This window comes from Micromys minutus (assembly GCF_963924665.1).
Source record: "Micromys minutus genome assembly, chromosome: 9".
NCBI lineage: Eukaryota > Metazoa > Chordata > Mammalia > Rodentia > Muridae > Micromys > Micromys minutus.
The window spans coordinates 53,346,498-53,361,660 of NC_137978.1; the positions used below are offsets into that span (position 1 = coordinate 53,346,498).

The window sequence follows — 15,163 nt, forward strand, 5'->3', positions numbered from 1 at the left end:
GTGTATGTCACAGGAGGGGATGCCTTTGAGCTTTCAAAAGAACTCACCAACATTCCCTGTGTGGTGTCTCTTTCTCTCTGCCTCAGGATTTTAACTCAAGATATGAGCTTTCAGCTGCGGCCTTAGAGCCTTCCTGTTGCCATGCTCCCACTGCCCCACCATAATTGTCACGGACTCAGCCTCTGGAACTATGAGCCCCAATTAACTCTTTTTTCTGTAAGTTGCCTTGGTCATGGTATTCTATCACAGCATTAGAATAATATTCAAGACAAAAAGGGACTCTACAAATAACTCATCTTGGGAATTTGTCATTCTCAAGAGAAGGGCACTGGGTAGGATTCGACAGAAAACCTGTGTTCTAGCCAGACCTCAGGGAGGCAGAGTGGCCTCCACCAATCCTTAGGAACCCCTGGTTCCTTTCTTCTAGAAGCTTCCATCCACCAGGGCAAGCTTCTTTTCTTGGGGAAGCAGGAATAACTGGGTTATTCTATCTTCCCCATGAACCCAGTGCCCAAAGTCACACTGCTGCTGAGCCAGTCACAGGTGTGCCTAGGGGCTGACACAGACCTATGAGACAGAAGGGAGAGTCCCAGAAGTGTTGGGGTTGGGGAAGGACATTGCAGTGGGCAAGATGCTTTTTAGATAAGCATGAAGACCTGAATTTGAATCCTAACACCCACATAAAAAGCCAGTTGTGGGAGCTGGAGAGATGTCTTAGCAGTTAGGAGCATACTGCCCTCGCAAAGGACCCATGATTAAGTTTGTAACGCCCATATCAGGTGACTTACAACTGCCTGTAACTGCAGCTCTCGGGGGAGGAGGTGCCCCCTGGCTTCTGTGGGTACCCACCTGCAGGCGATGCACATAAACTCATGCAGGGGGCACACAGAAATGAACGAGATAAGCAAACTTTAAAACACAGGTCAGGTGTGTGAGAAGCGTTTGCCCGACTGAAGAAACGCCTCAGAGATTAAAAACACTGGCTGCTCTTCCAGAGGCTCCAGGTTTATTTCCCAGCACCCACATGGCAGGTCACCACTGCCTGTTCCAGGGGTCTGACACTCTCAGAGACATATACCCAGGTCAACCACCAATACACATTTTATATGCATATATACTAAAAGATGGCTTGCTCACGCCAAGAGACAGTACTCCATAAAGCACCTGTGGTTTACCCAAGCCCTGGATAGTTCTGAGACTTGACTCTGTCATATCTTCCCCTTCGTGCATCTGATGGCAAGGCACAGTCCCACGAACGGGGTGAGACCCAGTTGCCACCTGTGTAAGGATCAAAACTAAGAGAACTTCCCACTCTAGTGTGTGTTTGCTAGCCAGGCTGGGTGAGCTCAATAGGATAAGTGGCTTGCCACAGAAATTGCCAGGACAGCTGGACCCTACATCTCACATCAGTACAATATCTCAACATGCAATGTCAGCCCAGTGAAGGAGCTAAAGTCATAGAAACCTTAGAAGAAAACTATTTAGTAAATTGCACCTGGCATTAGCCAAGGGTTCCCCAATGGAGGTGCTAACAAGGCAGTGAAGAAGCAGATAGAACAGACCAGTGGATGGGAGCCCTCACTTCTTCTGGGGTCACCCTCCTGAAAGTGAAGCCCACAGGATGGGAGAGGGGAATAAAGCCTAGGAATTGGCCAGTCCCTGGAGAGATAGGACATAGCCATGAGCCCCCTGCATCCTGCCATAACGATAATGAACCATCTTAACCATAAGCCAGCCACCATTAAACGCTTTCTTTTATAAGAGCTGCCAGTGGTCACGGTGTCTCTTTACAGCAATAGAACACTGAAGAGGGGGCTGGAGAGATGGCTCAGTGGTTAAGAGTACTGACTGCTCTTCCAGAGGTGCTGAGTTCAAATCCCAGCAACCACATGGTGGCTCACAACCATCTGTAATGGGGTCTGATGCCCTCTTTTGGTGTGTCTGCAGACAGCTACAGTGTGCTCATATAAATAAAATACATACTTTAAAAACTAAATAAAAACAAACCACGGACCAGAACTAAGGTTCACAGTGATGGTGATGGCCTAGGATAGATCTTGGTCCCCACCCCTGCCCCCTGTTTTCTGGCTATGGAAACCAGGCAAGGAACACCACCTTTTCGTTCCCCTCTCTCGTAAAGAGTAAGTGGCAGGAGTGCCTATTTGAGCGCCTCAGTGTCCTCGAGAGAGAACGTAAACAGTAATAGAGCCTGGCGTGTTACCCGCACAATGCTGTGCGGCCACAGAGCACTGGCTTCCCAGTCACAGCCTCCTCCCTTCTCGCTCCGTTACCATCGCGGCTTCACACTGTTTCCCCAAACATATGGTGAGTCCTAAGCCCTGGCCCCCGAGAGTGTGGCTGTATGCATGTGATTAGACGGAGATAAGAACACAGGGCACCAGGGCTTGTCTTAACCTAACGACCTGCGTCCTCAGAAGGAGGAAGTGCAGAGAGCAGACTGGATATGGCTCTGTCTGTAGCTCGCTGGCCCGGCGTCCTCGGAGCCCTGGGTCGGATCCCTGGAATTACATAGAGCTGATGTGGTGACGCGTGTCTGTAAACCCAGCCATCTGGAGGTAGGCACAGGGATATCACAAGCTCAAGGTCACGTTTGGTTCCAAGGCACGGAGTTTCACGAGACCCAGTCTCCAAATAAAATAAGAATAAATCAGAAAGAAAGAAAAGTCGACCGGCCTTCTGGAAAGAAACTGCACAATGAGGCGGAGACCAGCTTGCATGAGGGAGTCGTCACGGAACAGAACCGTGAAGGCAGTGACAGTCACCAGCCACCATGCACTTTGGTCACCATTCATGTTCACAAGCCCCAGGCAGGCCTGGGAAAGGAACACACTTTTGAAGGTTCAGTTTCCATGTGGGCACCTCAACCTGTGCCATCCCTGTCGGAGCAGGTCACTGAGGTGAGGACTCCATCTTGCTCTGAGGACTCCATCTTGCTCTCTGCTGGACTCCTGGCTTAGAGCAAGACTGAGGATAGGGGCTGCGGAGTAAGGAACTCCTTCTCCAAGGGGCCCTGTCCAAAATGACCCCCACCTTTCCGCTGGTCCCTGACCACTTTTGGGCACAATGACTGTGGCACAGGCTCAGAGCCCACTTTCCTGTCTGCACCTAAAGTACATGGCGCTTTTATCTGTCTTGTTCCAGTGCGCAGGGTGGTGCCTGGAATGTGCCACAGGCATGTCTATTGTTTTGACCTTGCGATATGATGTCATCTATAAACTGCAAAGTACATCATAGTTCCAGATTCTGTTGAATGACCTGGGACCACACACATAGGCTCAGGGTTGGACATGCTTGCTAGCTCTTTAATGAATACTTCCCAAACAGAGAGGATCCCTGAGGACATGAGAGTCATTTTCTGATCTATTGTTCTGGGCTCAGCTGGCTGAGTCTTGCACAGCCTACATCAAGACCTGAGTTTTGTCCTCAGTACCCCCAGAAAACCAGGCATGGTGCAGGCTGTAATTCCATCACCTGGAAGACAGAGTCAGGAACGTCAAAAGCTCTAGAGGTTGGAGAGAGGGCTCAGTGGTTAAGAGCACTGGTTACTGTTGCAGAGGACACAGGTTCGATTCCCAGCACAACAGCTAGCAACCTTTTGTAACTCCAGTTCTAGGAAATCTGATGCCCTCTTCTTGCTTCTAAAGACACTGCATGTGTGTCTTTATGCACATGATGTACAGACACATTCATACACATAAAATAAAGCATTCATACACATAAAATAAAAACAGATGAACTAAAAAAAAAGTTCAGGTCATGGCTGGTTATACAATGAGTATGGGGCCAGCCTGGGCTACATGAGAGCCTTCTTTTAAAAGAATAAGAAGGACATTATATATTAATAACTATTATTTTTTTATTTTAGTTTATTTTATATTGGAAAAAAAGTTGAACGGTGTGTTCCACCCGAGTCAGAGTAGACACTAACTTAACTGGAGTTTGTCATCTGGTCTGAAGGAGGCCAAGTTCGGTGCTCTGTTGGGGGTGTCTGGGGGCGAAGGGTTGTTCTGGGCAGAGATTGGAGAGGAGGAAGTGGTGTGAACCCTTCAATCTTACCCATATATATCATAGGCGAGTTCAGTGTCAGGTGCTCCAGCCTGGGCTGAGTGAGGCCTCCAGCCTACACGTCAGGATAGTGGGTATTTGGGTTACAAACAACCCATGTCAAAGGTGGTGTGTTCTCTTGAGAGTCTGGGGTGAGTTAGGGCTGCTAGTTGTGGACAAGATGAGCCATATACAACCTCCCAGCCCCAGACTGTCTATCGCATGGCAGGTCTCTTAACTCTCAGGGCCTCTGCCCCTTTCTCTGTAAAACAAGGACAACCGTCCGTAAGAGAGCCCTTGTAGAGACACATGATCAGCCTTGGTGTGTTCACTGAGGTGGGACAAGCACAGCCAAAATGTCATGACCCGTGGCCGAGATGGTGCCCCTGGGCACTCAGGAGGAAGACTTCAGCTCTGGTAGGGGTGAAGAGCTCGGGCCTCATTATGTTTAATTGCTTGTAACACAAACCTTTTAACACGCTCACCCTCATGACCTGCACCTCCGGGAGGCAGATTCACCTCCCGTGACTGTGTGGAACATATTCCCAGAGCCCGGCACATGGCTTTCAAGTTGGCTCCCGATTTGTCGGCAGCTCGGGTAGAAGCATTTTAATGGCTGCATGCAGCACACACCCTGAGTGTCGCTCACGCCTCCCAAATGTCTTTCCTATCACATAGCGGCTAGATGTGAGAGGCGTGAAATTACAGCCGATCTCTCAGCCTCATCTCCACCCAGAGGCCTCTGCGGGCAGCTGTAATGGACCGAGGGTGGGCAGTGGCCTTGAAGGAAGAAGCCTGGGTTCTGTGGGCTACGCACCACACTATGCCAGAGGCTCTCAGTGCTCCCAAGTGTGGGGTCCTGTCCTGCCTTCTGTTAGCTCTCACACACTCTTGACACAAAGGGGACCCAGACCTTGAACAGCCTCTACTCACTTGGAGGGTTCCTGAGATGCTGAGGAAGGATGTGGGTGGGGCCGCAGACAGGTTTAGATCATGGGGGCCTATGATTTTGGAAATTAGCTCTGACCCAGACAAATGGGAAGGAAATTGTGGAGTTAGGGGCAAGCATAATTTAGAAAACCTCTCAGGGCTGGGTGTTGGCTCAGGGGCTGGAGAGCTTGTGCAAGTGTGAGAACCAGAGTTCAAATCCCCCTTCCTCAAGTCCATGTAAATGGTGGGTAGGTGTGGTGGCCTACCGGGAATTCCCTAGAACAAGCTGGATAGACAGGCTAGTGTAATCAGCAAGCTCAGGGTTCGATTGAGAAGCCTTGCCTCCATGAATGGAGTAGAAGAGCAATTGAGTATGACTCTTGATATCAAGCTTGGTGTCCATAGGCAGGTCTCACGAACATGCCCACTTCACACGTACATACATGCGTGTGCTCACATGTGCATACACACACATGCAAATACACAAGAAAAATGGATAGCTAAAATTAAAACCTCTTTGAGCTGGAGAGATGGCTCATTGCTAGAGTTCAGATCCCAGCACCCCTCCTATAAAAGCTCCCTGAGAAGAGAGAGGCCTGCTGGGGCTTGCTAGCTGCCAGTCTAGCTGGAAAACTCAAGCTCCTAGTCCACGAAGAAAGCCTGCCACTGGGCCGAGAGTGACAGGGGACACCCATTACCTCCCCCTGGTCTCTGCGTACACACAACACACATGTGCCCAACAACATGTGCCAAGACATCATTAAACAGTTGCAGATATTGATTGGCGGTTGTTGAGTCACTGGGTGCAGGCCACAAAGAAAGGAAAGGACGCTGCAGTAGTGACATGGTGGGGGTGGGGGTGGTGTGAAATGTCATCGGAGGGGAGACTCCCACAGCTGGGTTGGCATGTGGGTGGTTGCTGCCTTCCTCAAGGCTGCATTAGATCCTGGGTCCTACTCCAGGGCAAGACAGGTGGACATCAGAGTCAACAATGGGCGGATTCTAATGAGGAGGCTGGGAAGTCAAGTAGGCAGAGCACCCTCCTTGCTCACACCACTCCCAGGAGCACTCCAGACTTCCAGAACCTTCGCTCCTCATATGACTCAAGGCTCTGGAGAGCCATAAACACGGTTCAAACAGAGAGGCATCTACAAAATGTGCCTCCCAAGGCCAGACGTGTGGCTCGTGGGTGGAGTACTCGCCTTGCCTGCATGAAGTCCTGGGTTTGAGTTCCAGTACCTCACAAACGGATCATGGTGGCACACGCATGTAATTCCTTGGAAGGTAGAGGCAGAAGGATTGGAAGTTTAAGGTCTCCATTCGCTAGGTATCGAGTTTGAGGCCAGCAAGAGCTACATGAGAACCTGTCTCAAAATCCAAAATGAACAAAAATAAACAGGGCTCAGGATAGACCTTCCTTCCTGGTTAGCCATGAGGCAGGAGCGCCACCATGTGTGGAAATGTACAAGGACCTAGTTAAGCACCCAGTGACTTCAGAGGGACTTGGCCTCCTTTGCCTCCCACCCTCCTAGCTAGCACGGCCTCCCTTCGCAGCCCTCTTTACCCGCCACTCTATTCGCCGTCACAGTCACCTGACAGCGCACTGATTTGTCTGCGCATGCGCCTTACGCCTGGCTCGCCTGCCTCTCACCCTGTACCGCAAACTCACCAAGGACAGGAAATTCATTCTGTTCAAATTTGCCTCAGAGAAGGTGCCCTGGATGCGCCACGAACATTTGAGGAGTAATTAATGGGGCTTGGATCTCTCATTGGACTGGGAGACCCTGGATGGTGTAGGCTGAGCTGCATTTCCTCCTTGGGGAGGCCACTGCGGAGCCGAGCCCTGGGCACTCTGTCAGAGGAGCGGGCTACTGTGGTGGAATCAATGTTGCTCCCGAGGTCTGCAAACCCTTGGAGGTTTTCAATTTCCCCGGATCGAGGACATTCCGCAGGGCCTTTGTGCTCTCTCATTGATTGTCAGACTATAGCAGGCTTTGTTGCCCTGACAAATATTATTTGATAGGAAGAACAGAGACACGGAGGATGGGTCAAGGCCAAACCCAAGAGCTCCTCCAGAGGAGTGCCAATGGAATGTCCCAAGAGCGTGGTGCTGGTGCAACTTCCCGGGAGCCTCTACATCTCCGGCAGGGAAACTGAGGCTGGGTGAGGGTCGATTCAGCCAATGATGCATCAACTGGACAGATAATGGCATTGCTGTCCCATGTCCCGGATGCATAAATGGAGGTCCGGAGCCAAAGTGAGAACCTGGGAGGCCCCCCCCCCACACTCAGCTCAGAATGTCCTCTAACTTCCTGGAGGAAAAAAGAGGGGGTCTCTGGAGTGTGTCACAGCTGAGGTGCTGTGTCCCCTTCCTGGAGGCTCTAGCAGTCAGCCCCTGTAGGGGACTCTCCTAGCACTCGCTCCCTGGGGCTTCTCCTGATACAGCCCTGGTCTCAGCCTGAGGAAGGCAGCTGCACTAGCCACAAGCTCAGGGCCTCCCTGCTCGAGCCCTACCATCCCACGGGACCTATGCCAGGGTGGCTCTAGAGACTGACATTCCTTGTCAGCTGTACTGGCTGGTTTTGTGTGTCAACTTGACACAAGCTAGAGTTATCACAGAGAAAGAAGCTTCCCTTGAGGAAATGCCTCCATGAGATCCAGCTGTAAGGCATTTTCTCAACTAGTGATCAAGGGGGAGGGCCCAGCCCATTGTGGGTGATTCCATCCCTGGGCTGGTAGACCTGGGTTCTATAAGAAAGCAGGCTGAGCAAGCCAGGAGAAGCAAGCCAGTAAGTGACATCCCTCCGTGGCCTCTGCATCAGCTCCTGCTTCCTGACCTGCTTGGGTTCCAGTCCTGACTTCCTTTGGTGATGAACAGCAATGTGGAAGTGTAAGCTGAATAAACCCGTTCCTCCCCTACTTGCTTCTTGGTCATAATGTTTTGTGCAGGAATAGAAACCCTGACTAAGACATCAAACTTCTGTGACAAACCTCAGGATTATGGTAGCTTGCTGTCCCTGGACAGCAGCCATTCTTCCCTTCAGTCCATCAAGCAATCAAGCAGCCCTTCACATACCTAGTCCATGAGAGTCAGGGATGAAGTAGACTCTGGGCCCTTACTGCATGAGACCGGGAAGACAATGAGTCCCTAACAGGCCACTGGGGCCAGGTGCCACAAACACAGTTTGTCATGGTCTGGCCTTTTCCTCTTCCCAGGCAAGAGCAGTAGATGGTTCTGCACATATACCACAGAGATTTAACAAGGTGTCTCAGGACAGCCCATTTTTGTGTGCATGGACACACCCACGTCTCTCCTTCCCGGAACATGGACTCACCCATGACGTTGAGGAAGATGTTGCCAGAGGCGAGGACCACCTTCTCCCTCGTGGCTCGATCGTAGATGCCCACGTGACACTCGTAGGGACCGTTGTCTGAGATCCGGACCTCAGGCAGCCTGAGGAGAAGCAAATGAAGGGGTGAGGCTGGTATTTTGGGGCTGAGTAGGCAGTGTTTCAGGAGGCCAACCCCTGTGCAAACCAGTCCAGGACCAATGGACTCCACAAAGCACTCAAGAGTGTTGCACGTACCTGCCCAGAGACCATGGGTGGCCCTCATCCTGTGATGCTCCAAGAGAAGGTAATGCTTGCCAAGGGGAATCCAGACACTTTGACCAGCTGGAGCCTCACTTGGTGAAGCTAAACTGGGTAAGTTCAAATTTCATCAAGTCCCAGCCTATACTGGCCTGTTTTTAAGGACCCTGTATTAATCTTCATGTTCCCAAAGTGGGCAAAAAACCAGGAGAGACACCCATATTTGTTTATAGTCCTGCTCATGGGGGATGGAGAGGTCAGTGTTAGCTCCAGGCTCTTCCTGGGTCACCCCTGAGGTGGGAGGCCCCTTCCATGCAAGCCTCCATCCCTCCTCCCCATCTGCCTGCACTAAGCCTCTTTTCCATCCGTTTGTGAGGAGCAGTTTAACCTCAGGTTCCAGCCTGTCTCAGCTTCTTTTTGCCTACAAGTCACTTCTCTGCATCCCCTCCCCCACCCCGCCACGTGCCTCTGGCCACTCCCCCCACCTGGGCTCCCAGCCTCTTTCTAAGCAGTTGTCACTTTGAGCTGAGCTAGCTCCCCAGCTGCCCCTCCCTTTCGCAGCACCCAGCGCTCATTAGCATAAACAACACCCTCATTTGCATAGACTACACAGAGGTTGCCATCTGGTCTCCTCACTGTCAGGAAGGACCGAGGTGTGGGGAGCGCCCTTTTTGTGGGGAGGGGGAAGATGCCACCCTCTGCCTCTTCCAGGAGAAAGTGCCTTGACAGTAGGAGCAGCAGGGAGCCTGTCTCCCCTGGGAGTGATCTTCTTTGTAACACAGCTAGCTAGATTGAAAGCCCCAATGGTAATGGCAATGTACTAGCTGTGGCTGGTAGCTGAGTGACAGCCACCTTAAGTGACATGTTTCGGCTGTCCTCACAGGTGTCTATTATGCAGTCGACCTGCTTAAGTGACTTTCGAGGGAGACAGGTGCAGGGGGCGTGTAAAGAAATAGGCTGGGGGGTGGAGGGATGGGTGTAACCAGAGGCTCCTGGGTGATGTCACCAGACAGGGGCACAGCTGCCACATAGGCGGAGGCGCACAGGTGACCACCCAATGGGCACGTCTGTGCAGATGTGTTTACGTGATCCCAGCACTGGGGACGCGTTCAGGAATCATTCTTCCTGATGACACGCTCAAGGAACGGTAACATAAGCAATATGTTGTGTGGGCGACATCTCACAGGTGGTGTGGAAGACAGCTCAGTGGATGTGCAGCTTGGCCTTGGCACTTTTTAAAAAAAGATAGCCTCTCGTCTGGGTCTATTCTTACAGCTCTGCTTGGTGCCCCTTGCTGGGCTCCAGGTTTCATGCCTGGCTTGGCCTGGCCAGCCCATTAACCACATCACTCACCCCGAGCACGCTTGATAGCTCTTGTTCCTCAGTCCCAGGCAGTCAGTGGCCAGGTTCTGGGCATCCACTTCTTCATGGACCCTGCACTGTATTTCCAATCCCCCTTCTCACCCGAAGCCCAGCCCAGGATTTAAGTGGGGTTTCTGTACCCTTTAATATCCCTTCCATGAAGAATCTAAACCAGGTCCTCACCAGCCTAAACCCCTTTGGAAGCTGCCTCAGCAGTTGGGAGAAATAAAAGATCTGAATCTGCACAGAAAGCCTCCTCGGCCTCCTCATCTCCACCCCCTCCTCTTCCTCTAGTCCCGGCCCCTCTGTTCTGGCCGGTTCTTCCTGCAGACACCTTGTTTCTGCTTTGTAAGATAACATATTTTACTTTGGATAATCTTAAATCACAGGAAAGTAGCCAAGATAAGAGCGTCCCGCGCACCCCACGCCGCCTTTCTCCTATCTCGGCTACCATCTGAATCCGGATGGACGCAGCCTCATCCCGTGCTCTGTCTGGCTCTCATCTCCGATCCAAAGCTTCGAGGTCACCGCTTTGATCCGGACCTAACCGCCTCCTCTCCTTCATCAAACCCTGAGATCTTGCTTTCACTGTTGCCCTCTGAAAGTGGATTAAGTGGCCCAGAGCCCGCCCCGCCCCCAGCACTGACTGGCATTGATCTGCAGGCTGGATAGAAGGCCTTCACAGGCAACAGGGGGCCACAGGGATGGGGAGGAGGCTGCTCTCATCAGCAATGGCCTGAGATCAGATCGATAAACTATTAATAACCGCGGAGTTGGTGCACGAACAGGGGCAATGCAGTTTAGCGGCTGGAGTTTACCAACACTGACGGCATCTCTGAAGGGCGAGTAATTGTGTTCTGGAAAAGCTGGGAACAGGCGGAGCAGAAACGTTGCTTTTGCCTGCTGGCCTGAGCCTTATCCAGGTGAGGAGAAGGGCTTTTGCAGGGTGCAAGACCCTTCTGAGGGCCACATCTGCACACAAATTTAGAACTACTGTGTGACTTGCATCTAGACCTACTATGTGAACTACATCTAGACCTACTGTATGTCCTAGCATATCAGCCTACTGTGTGCTCCAATATTTGGACCAACTCTATGCCTCAGCATTTAGATCCACTATGTGTCCTGGAGTCTGGACCTACTGTGTGCCCTAATCTACGCCTATAGCATGTTCTGGTATCTAGACCAACTACATGTCTCAGCATTTAAACCTTCTGTGTGTCCTACAAGGTTGAGCCTTGTGGTGGGGTAGAGAGACCCAGATACTCTCTACCTCTACTTGGGATGTTTTCCTCTTTCCTGTCCTGTAGAAAGCTTCTAGCCATCACCCCTGACCCCAGCAGGCAGAGGTTAAAAGCATGCAGGTTAAAACTGGCTGTTGGATTAATATGTGAGTCCCAGCTCAGTCCTAGTCCCAATTTGCACCTCTTAGGAAATCATGTGACTTCTCTCAGGCTCAGTTTCCCCATCTGTCACACCGCTCACAAAACTATTGGGAAGACCATCCGGGCCCATCCGAGGGCACCACTTAGGGCTGGTGTAGCTGGAGTGTCTGGTGACATAGATCCTGGGGGTGCATAGAACTCATGAGCTGCCTCTGCCAGGAAGGCCGCCCTGACTGTTCATCCTCTGTGTAGACAGACTCAGCTCCTTCCTCTCCGTGTCTGACAGCTCACTTGCATTCCTTCCCAGCCCAGGGGTTCTCTGGAAGCTTCTTGTCCACTAGCATATCTAGTGCTCTTGAGTATCTGGGCGGTTCAGGTCAGCAGAAAGCTGTTAAGAACCAGGGGCTCTTGTGAACCTGCTTATGGTATTTGCTGAGTCTGTTTAGCCTCCCAGAACCTCGATTTTCCTATCTGATGATTGGGTGTGACACTAACACCACATAGAATTTTATGCCTAAAGGTGCTGGTCCTTTGTAGATCCACAGTGGAGGTTTCAAAATGAGCATTCCTCCAATTCACTGAACCTTACTGTAGGGCTGTGATCTCCCATTGCACAGATAAGGAAACAGAGGCACACAGACAAGATACAGCATGACCCTAGTGAGCAGGTAGGTGCTCTGGTGTAAATTCAAACCACAGGCAGCAGGCAAGGAGGCAAACGCACTTCCCCACCCCCACCCCCACTGTATTTTCCTTTGCTCCTGAGCTGAGCTCCTCCTGAGCGATTTAGGCCTCTCCTGTGTGTTTCTATTCTGAGCCTGCCACCTCCCCAGGTACGGAGAGCCATGTGCTCCCTCCCTGCTGGAAAAGAAAAACCAAAAAACCAAAAATAAATAAATAAATAAATAAATAAATAAAAATAAAACAAACAAAAACCCGATGGCTTTATGCTTCTCTGAATTCTCCTCAAGCTTTCATGGTGTCCATGGTATCTCCCTGTCAAGGCGCGGCAGGTTTCAGCCCCTACACTCACCTCTCCTGTTCTGGCTTTGATTTGACACAGGGAAGAGAGTCTCAGCTTCTTCCAGAGTCTGGGCAGTGGACTTAGAAACCTGACCAGGAAAAGGATGCAGGGTTGGACTGTGCAGGACTCGACTGTGTGGCCTTGCTGGGGACGGGGAAAACCAGCGCTAGACCTTTACAGAGAGACCCAGTGAAGGAATTTGAAAATGCAGAGAGAACTGAGCCTGACGGAGCTCTCAGCGCGTGCCCTACTTTCTCCTATGCCATTAATTGATTAAAATGTTAAGACAAATTATTAAGCCACTGCCCCATGCTGTTTTCAATGCTTAGTCTATAACCAGGAGCCAGAGAGAGACACACGCTTGAACGGAGCCACTGGGAACTTGTTTTTCTGTCCTAGCTGCATAGACGCCTCCCTTCTCAGAAGAATTGAGCTGGACAATAATGAGCCTAATAATAATAATAATAATAATAATAGTAACAACAACAACAACAACAACAACAATAATAATAATAATAACAACAACAATAATAAAAGCCAATCCCAACCTTGTCACCTCTGGGGCTTTTGGATTATGCTGGGTTAGCTTTACTATTGTTTAGCATGTATCCCAAGAGCCTCATCATTGTGTTGGGGTTTTCTATGCTTTAAATTTCGCTACATAACTATTTTTTATCTTTAATTATGTGCATGTGTCTGTGCACAGGGGTGCAGGAGTGCAAGCATGCCAGAGGCAACAGATGCCCCTACCTGGAGATATAGGTGGTTGTAAGCCATCTATTACGGTGCTGGGAATCTAACTTGGGTCCTCCGGCAGTGGAGTGTGTGCTTTTAACCACCAAATTATTTCCCTGCCTTCCCTTTCTTCTGCATTTATTTTTACTGTTCATGTGTACATGCCTGTGTATATGAAGGGGTGTTCACATGCATGTGGCTGTACATGCACATAGGTGTGTGTGTGTGTGTGTGTGTGTGTGTGTGTGTGTGTGTGTGTAAGCCAGACGTTAACCTTAGATACTGTCCCTTGGGAACCAGCTACCCTGTGTTTTGAGTCTGTCTCTCTCAGTGAGGCTTGGCATTCTTCAGTCATGATAGGCTCCCCAGTCAGTGAGCTTCAGAGATTCCTGTCTGTCTCTGGTTTCTTGTTGCTGGGAAAGCAATCGTGAACTATCTTGCCTGGCTTTCTACACGGGCATCGGGATCAATCTCAGGTCCTCATAATTCCACAGCAAGTGCTTCACCAACTGAGCCACTGCCCCGTGCTTGCTGGTCTTCAGTTTTGTCCTACGTTTTCTTATAATATAACTGATGAACTACAAGGCAGGCGTATTTAACAGATTGCAGCATATTTAAACTATGGCCACCATCAGCATAATAAACTCATGTGTTGCCCTGAAGCTTCTTTATGTCTGTTTTGAATCCTTTCCCCCATGATTAGAGGACCACAGATTTGGGGCTGGAGAGATGGCTTTGTGGTTATAAGAGCACTGGTTACTCTTCCAGAGGTCACGAGTTCAATTCCTAGCAACTACATGGCATCTTACAACCACATATAATAGGATCAGATGTCTTATGGCTTGCAGGCATTCATGCAGACAGAAACCTCATATAAATAAATAAATAATGACAAAGGCCAAAGATTGGTTACTTATCCCTGTGGCCCCGGATTCCTTCTCTATCCCTGGGAAACACACTGCAAAGGATATGCAATCTGTAAATTGTATCTTATGGAACTTGCAACTTTGTTGCTTTTCTGCCTTAGTTTTGCTGCTGTAACAAAACACCCGAGACAATCACCTTAAACAAAAGTAAGGTTCATCTGGACTCACTGTTTCAGAGATGATGGCTTATAGAGTTTGGCCCTGATGCTCTGGGGGCCTGTGACATAATATGGGTGGCAAGGAGAAGCAGAACAGCTTAGAAAAGACAAGCAATGGAGAGGCAGGTCTCACTCTCCCATCTAATGATATACTGTAAACAACAGAGGCAGGTCTCACTCTCCCAGCTAAGGATGTACCATAAATAACTTAAAGATGCTCACCAGGCCCAACCTCTTAAGGCTGGGCTGGGGAGATGACTTAGTGGGTTAAGGGGCTTGCTGAGTTTGATCCCCAAACCCACATGAAGGGCTGAATACAGTAGAGTGCATCTATAATCCCAGCCCTCCTGTGGTGGGATGGGAAATGGAGACAGGAGACTCACGGGTCAGCTAGCCAGGAGTATGCTGCGCAGAGGCAGGGACCACAAGACGGAAAGTACTTCAGCGCAGTGGAAGGGGAGGACTACCTCTGGAGGATGCTCTTTGGCCTACAAATGTGTGCCATGGCACACGTACACACACTCGCTCCATCTCTCTCTGACACTCTACCTCTGACTCCCTTCACCCACACAGGGATATTAAAAAATTCTTTGAACTTGGTGTAGCACCGAGCTGGGGTCAGAGCCTTTAACTCAGAACTTCACCGTTACTTTGCCATTCACTTATGGGTGGTCTCTGTCCACACCACCTCCTTCCTGGGCATGGCTGAGTCACATTCTGTTGCTGCGTGGATCTGGCTATGGGTGTCATCCCACCCTGCGGACATCTTTATCTGTTTGCCCACTGATGGTCACATGTGTTGCCTTAGGCTCTCACCACGAACCACGCAGCTGCAGTACATCCCTGGGTATCTGCTTTCGTTTCTCCTGGGTAGTCGCGAAGGAACAGCGTCATTGGGGTGTCTTCCGGGTCAGCGGTTCTCAACCTTCCTATTGCTGCGACCCTTTATGAATCATAATGCAGATATTTGATGCACAGGATATTTGCT

At 50.3% G+C, this 15,163-nt stretch overlaps 1 protein-coding gene across 2 annotated transcripts in view; it reads right to left on the reverse strand.

Annotated features, from left to right (window-relative positions):
- Positions 1 to 15,163, reverse strand: part of IGSF21 (immunoglobin superfamily member 21) — a gene marked incomplete at both ends in the record, with an annotated part of 212,493 nt that overhangs the window by 28,263 nt on the left and 169,067 nt on the right. For both annotated transcript variants that reach the window (XM_080920972.1, XM_080920971.1), the window contains one exon: positions 8,331 to 8,449. In XM_080920972.1, coding sequence (XP_080777098.1) covers positions 8,331 to 8,449 — 119 coding nt within the window. The remainder of the gene's footprint in view (positions 1 to 8,330; positions 8,450 to 15,163) is intronic.